General features: G+C 41.8%; 1 protein-coding gene across 2 annotated transcripts in view; it reads right to left on the reverse strand.

Moving 5' to 3' along the window:
• Positions 1–8,785, reverse strand: part of GSAP (gamma-secretase activating protein) — a 50,056-nt gene extending 41,271 nt beyond the window's left edge. The window contains exons 1-3 of one of the 2 annotated variants that reach the window (XM_005148391.3): positions 8,616–8,783; positions 5,121–5,194; positions 672–728 (exon numbers count right to left, since the gene is read on the reverse strand). In XM_005148391.3, coding sequence (XP_005148448.2) covers positions 672–728; positions 5,121–5,194; positions 8,616–8,700 — 216 coding nt within the window. In that variant the 5' untranslated portion in view covers positions 8,701–8,783. Of the gene's footprint in view, positions 1–671; positions 729–5,120; positions 5,195–8,615 lie in introns of both variants that reach the window. The other variant, XM_031048334.2, reaches the window with a different exon arrangement.
• Positions 8,786–9,129: the final 344 nt, after the last annotated feature.

Consider the following 9,129-nt stretch of genomic DNA (forward strand, 5'->3'; position numbering starts at 1 on the left):
ATAAATTAATTTTAAATCCATCTAATTACTTCTTCGTAGCAAACCACTGCTGACCAGTACACCAGTTTCATTTTTAAAGCAATTTCATGGCCAGAAGAAACATATTTCAAGCCTCAACTGTATCATTTTTTTTTCCTCCTTTGTTTACTTCTTAGTGGTTCTTTTGAGCTCTGTGCTGCCACTAGAGCAGCACAACAGACCTTTATGTAAACACAAAATTTCAGCCATTTCATACTGTTATGGGGACACCTGCAACGCATGTTATGATTCCAGCCACTGAATTGCAGTACATTCAGTTTTCGAATAGTTTCTTATAAGTTGTAGCAGCAATAAGACTGAGGGTTTCTTTCATAACAAAGAAAACCCCCAAAAGTTACTTTTTAGCATACATGTTCAGTATGAAGAGGAGTGCAAAGGGCTTGAACTGGTTGCTCAGAAGTAAAGACTGCAGACATGATGCTTTACTGCTCCCAAATTATTCAGATGTTCTGTATCTTAATCCTATTGAGCATCATTCAAATATCATTCTGGTCTCTCTTCTGTTTCAAACAAGTATCCACTGTTTCAAATAAGCATATACTACTTCAGGATATAACATACTGTGCTGCAAGGCATCCAAATCTGAAATGCTACAGAATTTTGATCAGGGAAAATACTAGCAATGGTCTCACCTCATTTTGTTTAGTTTGAGGATCATACAATCCGATGTGCGTATTTCTCTGATTTCCCTATGGATGAAAAAAAATTAGCACTGGCAACGTAAATATATACAAAGTTAAACATTGATGTATTTTTTTCCTACCTCCCTCTTCTCTTCCCCCTGCCCCTTGACACACATCCTCACACGCATCCCTGTCCAATAAACAGGCAGTTAATCACCTAATGCCAAGAAAGCAAGGCAAGAAACAAAGATTTTTTTTTCCTTTTAGAACTAACACATGGGATAAAGCTGAAATGTGGCCAATTTGCAGCCCACGAGACATTGCATAAGCCAAGTGCCTCTCTCTCACTTTGGTTCTAAACTGGCTTTAGTTATAGGCAGCAGGACCATGACGAGAGATGTCTGTACAAGAACGAAAGGGCATGCTACGGCCTCTGGAATGTTTAAGGCTGGTCTTACAAACCTCACCATCTCAGTGGGTTGCTGCTCCAAAAGGGAGCACAGAAAACATCAAACATCACCAAACACAACTTCCAGCAATCTGGCTGCAAGCTGGAAAAGGACTTCAGCTCTGGCTTAGGAAATGATTGTTTGAAGGCTAAATATATTTCACAAGCTCAGATGACACCTTTAGCCTGCTGCCTTTGAAAAGAAGCATAATACACATCCTTTCTAGCTGATTGATAACAACATACAATGATCCTGTTTGTGGCATTTCTAAGATTATACAAATCACAACTTTTCTTCTTGGTAACTTTTACCATGCCAAAATTTATTTGACAAAAAGCTGCTTGGCAGCATATATTGTGCACCAATTCAAGTTGAAGTCTATTAATGTACTCTAGGTATAGGCACTAAATTGCTGAATTGTTGAAATGTAATCCAGCCACACAGGCTTGTACTCAAACAGTGAGCATCATTGTTTTTAATTACAGCTTGTGGGGAGAGGGGAGAAGTCTGTGGTTATTTACAAAGTTATGGCATCTTGCTTTGTGAAGTTAAGACAAAAGCCTGAGTATTCTCTTCCTAAGGGGTCTATTTCTGATTGTCTCATTGTTGTGGCACTGACAAAAGTCTTTGATTTCTGATTTAAACAAGAACAAAATGTCTTTGTATTAAGACATGGGCTTCAGGCCTTCTAATTTAAGGTTAAGCAAGTGCTTTCACAAATAACCATTCTTTCCAAGTGTGTCTGAAACACCAACATGCTCCATACTTAGCCACTAAAAAATATACTTTTTAAGTAACAGGACTACATAAGTGTCGCTATCTGCACATAACCTGAAACACTTGTTTTCATGTTTACTCTGAAGTTTCTCGTATTGCCTTGCAAAACAGAACTGCTGACACCAGAATTCACTTCTTTACACCAACTATCAACCTCACAAAAGATAGACATTGTCAAAAGTACAGTATAATGTAACAATAAAATAAGCTTGAAAATACAGCTCATTCTTCACCTTTCCCTAATTTCACACAGAATGCACTGGATTTTCTTCCACTTGGCAGACAATTGTTGTTTTCTATTCGTATCTATCAGACAACAAGCTAGGGCAGCTCCATTTAGTTTACATCCTTGCTTCTTCTCTATCCTCACTGAGAACGTCACAGGTAAAGTTTGCTGCTACAAAACCAGCAGGAAAGGCTCACAGACATATAGCTGTGTCACAAAAATGGTAGCTCATTAGTTATAGTTTATCATGAAGGAGGAGAGAGAGAAAGAGATATTAAACTGCCTTAACAATTCAGCAAGGTCTGTAGTTTGTTAGAAGCTATAATTACACTGTGATTTCACCAGTATATGTTTAAGGAAACAGAAGAACTGCAGACACAAAAAGCAGTCTGTTTCACCCAGGTAAGCCTTCCAATGTGATGATGTATATTAGTAGAACAGAATAGTAAAACACAAAGAACACTTATATTTCAGAATGCTTCTAAAAATGTAAAAGAATTGTCAAACTGAAGCCTCAAACTACTCATCATTCACTACGATGCACACACCAAGATGTTTTTTTCTTCTATGTAAATATGAACAGCTACTCCTCTTAAAAGGTTTGCAGTAAGCCCCAAAATCACAGAACTATACCCATACGCTGTTTCAGAAAAGGAAACATTTGGATTGAATCCTTATTAAGTCAGTAGTAAAGTGTAAAAAGACAGAGAGAGACACAATACTCCCAACACTTGTGTAGCATTCTACTCTTCAGAGGGAAAAAGGCTGGGTAGGGGGAAAATCAGTCCTGCTTTAAGGTACCACAGTGCTAGGGTGTGACTTGCAGCTGACACAGACATAACTAAGTTAACAAAAGTATAGACATCAGCGGAGGCTCAGTGTTAGCAGCTCAGGACCCAGGCTGTTCAGGACACTGGGCGAGTGCTACACCGCCACAGCCTGGGCCATCACGTGTGTTCCTATTAATATACAAGCCACCTAGACTAACATGAGCTTTGGGACTGACATACCCACATATTCTTATCATTAATGCAGACAAGTGTGGATGTACTGACTCCCACTGACATCAACAGCACCTTAGCGGGTACAAGCACTTTCAGCTGATGAGCAGAATTTTTGTTGACCCAACACAGAAATGTGTACCACCACAACTTCTTTCTGGGAGAAGCATCATATATTTAATGCAATACCACTTTACGATATATTTGTTTGTGAGAAAACTCCTGGAAGTATCTGCCAGTTTGCCTATCAACAACTGTAAAAAACACTTCTAGTAGAAGCAAACAAAGTATGTCTGCATCTTTCTCAATAGAGGAATAAATAGATGCTAATTCTTCAACAGGCTCACTCACTCAGGAGAAAATGATCAGACTATGTCCTGGTAAGAGAACAGGAAAAGCAGCAGCAGCAGCAGAATCTCCTTCCTCTTTCACCTTCACATTTGAGAGGTAAAAACTGCAGCACAGCTGTGCAATTTGTTAGTTCTGGTTATCAGACTCTGTCATTCAGCCATTCCTACCACACAGGCTGCAGAGGTCACTTTATTCCCAAAATTAGGAAAGAGAAACTACAGAGAACTTTTTCATTGTCTTCCTATGCAGCCTTTACCCCTAGGTTCAGTGAACTAAGCCTAAGTGTTGAAATGCTGAGAGCCACTGGCCTATTCAGTCAATAGTGTCCAGTGGATATTGTCACCTCCTACATCCCACGCAACTCTTCCCAAAGTACAGGCTACAACTGGCGAGTTCTCTAAAGTCTACCAATTGTTTTGACCAGATCCCCACTGAATACAATGGGAGCTTAAGACACCTAGCTCACAGGCAGACCTGGGTCTAGCTGTGTGAATCCTGAGCTACAACTCGTGCCTTGTGCCAGTTGCAAGAGCCTGAACAGCATATAAGGCAGTTGGAATTTGCTGTCAGAAGTCCAAAAAAGCTTTCGGTGAGATTCCACAGACACTAAAAAGCAGCAACATCACACATACACAGTACCACATCTCCTGTTGGTTAGATGGTTTACTTTCATTAAGTCTTTCTACAGTTCTGAGCAATGAAAAAAATATTTTGACACATTCTTTAGAGTTGTTTTTATAGTTACCGTTGTCTTGTACAGACTCCCCTCCCTCTGCCTGTACTAAAGGAAACAACCACCCACAGTTAAAGTATATGATACCCTGATGAAGGCCTCACCTCTTCCCTTAACCCTAGGGAAGCTGGAGAGTTTTAGCATTGTTGAGCTGGAGGGGAACAAGAGGCACCCCTATCCTACTGGAGTCTGCTACCTCCAATCTGTACTCTTCGATAACCAAGATCCTCCAAAATCCAGCTGGGTCTAGTGATTTCTCCAGGTTGCACAGACTTGTCTCATCAAAGGGAAACCTTCGCAAGCCATTTAAAAATCATTTGGAATTGGAACTACAGGCATTTCAACCTAAAGCTATACACATGCCACAGAGAGCAGAATCCTGTGTTAAAAAGAAGAGCTCTGGATACTTCAAGACATCAAATAAACAATGGTTACATCAGACTACTTGCAATAAGAATGATGAATCTTAAAGTAACAAAGAAGAAAGGCAGAAGCAGAATTAATGTTAGCTAAATGGCATATTAACATATATATTGGTAGGAGGAAGCATATTTAACTAAAGCAGTGCCCAGGAATTTAATAGTCAGACTTCCCTGAGAAATTCTGAGGATGAAAGAATGTGCTGCTTATGAAGAGTTTATCTGTTAAAGAAATCACATTTCATTCAGGGAAAGACTCTGGCCTTCCAAAATGTCAACAATAGAACCCCTATGGACTTAATGAGACAATCTCTTTACTCTCCATTTCATTATTCTCAACCTTTGTCTTAAGTGGAGATGTGCGTTTTCCCATTGCCCAACCCCTCAAATTGTAATTAGTTGAGTTTTCATGTTCTAACCCTCACAAGGAGCCAATTAGGCATAGATACACATACAGAGTTATTCTCTGCTATATTTCCATTAATTTCTGAGACAGACTTACCTTCCAGGTATAAATAATTTTTCCATTTCTTTCAACATTTACAATGTAGAGTGCTGATGAATTCTCAGAAGTATCTGAAATGATAAGAATCAAAAGGCATAGAATTTTCATTTCAGCTGCTTGACCTAAGCACTTTAAGCAAAGATATATTTTTAAATATATTTTTACATCTAAGTATTTATTTGTACATGCAAAAATTACTCCCTCCTGGAAAAAGGGAGTATTTCTTATACCATTATTTAAATCTGATCAATACAAAACAGTTAAGGGGTTTCAAAACACATAGGAAAGAACTACTTCTGCGAACTCCTAACTCTTCATTATACCTGTCGTTCTAACGGTCACTACCTTTTGTGATGCTTTTTCAATATCTTCCATTTACAGGAGGATAAAAAAAGTCCTACCTATTCATTATTACACTGCGTGGGGCTCAAACTGTGAGGCTGCCCTCCAGTCCTCAGAATACAATGAGATAGAACTAGCCCAAGTAAAGTGTCACTTACTCCCACCTGCCCCCTTCAGCATCCCAAAAGAATGCCTGGAAACAAACTACATCTTCACAGATTAGTTCTACAACCGTAACACCATCACAACCCCCAAAAAAACCCAAAGCCAAGAATCACAAGAGTAAACACCATATATATATATATATATATGTATATAAATAGATGGAACATATTTTTATGTATATAAAAATATGGAACATATGTGAGGTGTCCCTGCCCATGGCAGGGGGGTTGGAACTGGATGATCTTAAGGTCCTTTCCAACCCTAACTATTCTATGATTCTATATCTACAGGTACAAGAGAATTAAGCAATTCAGGTCAGGAGATATGATGTGGGGCATGAATTAAAGAGTAGGGTTAAAAGGGAAGCCCATGAGTACGAAGCTAAGATGGACACAAAAAGACAAAAGCACATCTGAACAAAGCAGCACAAAATAAGAAAAACACAAGAAAAAATTATAAAGTATCATACTCAAGCTTTCTTGATGCTGCTTTTCTATTTTCTAATCCCTGCAGTCACTTCAAATGTGTTTACCTCAGATGGCTAAAAGTGTCACTAAAAGTGGAAGTCTTGCCCTTAATAAGGCACAACTGGTCCTAGTTTTAAGATAAAGGCAATCTACATTTCATTAAGCATCAGCAAAAACAATTCTCCATAACTCTCAGCACGTATTTAGTCAAATTCAACACTATTTACTTTGCAGTTATCACAAAGTGTTGATAGAAAGAAGACATGTGAAACTTAGTTTCACAAGCCTGATATTATAAACTGGCTTGTACAGCTTCCAGTGATAAGAAAAAAGCTTTTTTACAAGTACTATCAGAATGAAATAAATTCCATATTTTGCTGTGAGAGGACAACAAAAATCCTTAGTGTACATTTAACAGTGCACCAAGTGTACACTTAATGAGGCATCACTGGTTTCAGATCACTCAAAATACACTACAAGGTAAGGCTAGCTAGCAATGATTGAGAAAGGCTCAGATAATCATATGCTCAGCTCTTCCTTTAGTGGAAACTTCCCAGAATTTAACCACCACCTCAAACTTTCAAGATGAGTACTAGAGTCTCCACACTTCTCTCTCATACAGTACTTTATCAGAAGAGAATTTTGGTAGAGAACAAGGTCCACAAGACATCTCCGTATCAATGAATTTCTCTATCACCTAATACAGAGATCTTAAAGGTGTTGAAAAAGTTCTGTATCAGAAGTGATACAGTTCATGTCACTGAACATTGTCAATGACAATAGGGAGCCAAAGAAGAAATAGTAATCACCTCTGCCCTTGGAAAGTCTTGCAGTAAAACTGCACATAGAATTACAACTTCTTTCTCACCCTCACAGGTGAGACCAGCTGATGAAGGGCTGCAGAAGAACCAACCCAACCTTCCTGTCCAGAAAACAACCCTTATCAACGCACTCAGAAGAATTCAGGGCTTGATTTCCTGAAAGCCATTACATGCAGCTCATACAAAAATAAGTGGAATTAAAGAGAACAAGGCTGGTTCATTTCATTTGCTGCTCCCCTCTCTTCATCAGAGTTGCTCCCAGCTCCCATGCCATTAGAAATTCCCATATGCTACCAAGGGCTTTCAAGTCCTCAGGAAAGAAAATTATAAATAACATCTGAAACCACTGGCACAAAGTACCATAACTCCTGAAAATCACCTGCTCTCTGTGCACAGGTATTTCTTTAACATTTAAATGAAACTTTTCAAATTCCTACCTCCCACCTCCATATCCCTAATACAACAGCACTACACCAGAGGAAGAAGTGAGCATACACTGACAAAACTTGAAATGCAGTATAGCAATGCTGGTGTCTGATCAGATGCACCTTCTAGCCTTGATTGTTCTGATCCTGTATTACAAGAGAAATTTACTGCACAAAGAGATTGTATTACATTTTAAAAAGCTGAGTACAATCGTCCCATTGCCAAACACAGGTCAACACCGCTTTGAGACTATGTTATAACACAGATTCATAGGTTAACTCGAATGCATCACAGATGAGCTGATAAAATTATAGGTTAACTGACAATGCATGGAGAACCTCAGAATTTTACCTCAGACTGCTTTGGTGCACCATTCAACAGCTTTCAGCAATCTAGTACACATGAAATAATTTTTCACAGCTTTTGTAACTGATGGCTTGGTAAATTACTTTATAAAACCAAAAAAGTTGATACTTTCTGGCTGACCTTTACCAAATTCTTACTAATATTTGATAACAGCCCCTCAACATGGGAGCAAGTTAAGCATTTAGAGTTAATTAAAAGCAACTAAAGGAGCAGAGGTTTCAAGCTCATCACACAGTGCATCGACATCTATTCCTACCAAAGCAATTATCATTACAGCAGGGGTTTTTTAGGCTAAGTTTACTATCAGAACTAAGCCAGCTGCTCTGCAGATGAATGAGAACACAAGCAAAAAACCACAGGCCCACAAACGACAGTGGGGGTCACCCTTTCTTTTTTCCAAACACTACATCGAGGCCCTGCTGTGTGAGCTATCACACACTGCTGTGACAGCTAACACTTTATCTGACTTTAACTAATGCTCATTTACCACATAGAAAATAAGTGGGTTGGTTTTCTTTCCTGACAGAAAGGGGAGTAGTGTAGGAGAGAACTATGCTAAAAGTCTTTGGGGGTGTGGGAACCCAAACGCGTGTGAAGCAGCAGCAGACAGGGTCTGTGGGGTGCAGCTGACGTGCAGAAGCGCTCTCGGATGAGGGCAGCTCCTTGAAGACATCGCACTTCCCCGCCTCAATTTCCCCCGGCCACCGGCGGGACGACCCCCAGCTCTCACTAAGCCCCGGTGCCGGTACAGCTCACTGGCTCTGGACACCGGCCAGGGGAAGGATGAGGGGGGCAGCGGCCGCTCCGGAGGAGGACACTCGGCCGCCGCTATTACCTCGAGCCCCCGCGGCCGGAGGCGGCGCGGCCCTGAAGAAGGCCGCGGCCCTCCTTGGGGAGCGCGTTACCTAGAGCCGCGGCCCAGCCCCGCGCCGCCAGCCAGGGGACCACATCCCTCTGCAGATCAAACTCGGCTACCAGGTGAAGCAGCATACCGCCCTCCTCTCGCCCGGGCCCGCAGGGCACCCGACAGCCTAAGGCTGCCTTAGCCCCTTCGGCTCCGACCGCCAGACCTCCCCACCCCCCTGCACTGTCTCTGTGGGACAGCCGCCGCCACAGGCCGGCCGGCTCTGGCCGCCTCGGCTCCCATTGGGAGCGGTGGGTGTCACTCAGCTGCCGGCTGCGCGCAGTGGCTGGGCGAGCTCCCACCTCCCTCCGGCCCCTCAGCCAGGGGCGGGCGGACGCGCTGAGGGGTTCCGGCGGGGCAGGTCCCACTCCGGGGCCTGGCGCTGTTCCGCTTCCTACTGTCGTAGTGTCCCGGAATCTCGCCACGGGCACAGCGTGCGTGAGTTGTCGGGGGAGCTTCAGGTGGACTCGAAGGGCATCGTTTGCCGGTTGGCGCCCGGGCTTCTCCCGGGGCGT

Source organism: Melopsittacus undulatus, chromosome 5 (genome assembly GCF_012275295.1).
Source record: "Melopsittacus undulatus isolate bMelUnd1 chromosome 5, bMelUnd1.mat.Z, whole genome shotgun sequence".
NCBI lineage: Eukaryota > Metazoa > Chordata > Aves > Psittaciformes > Psittaculidae > Melopsittacus > Melopsittacus undulatus.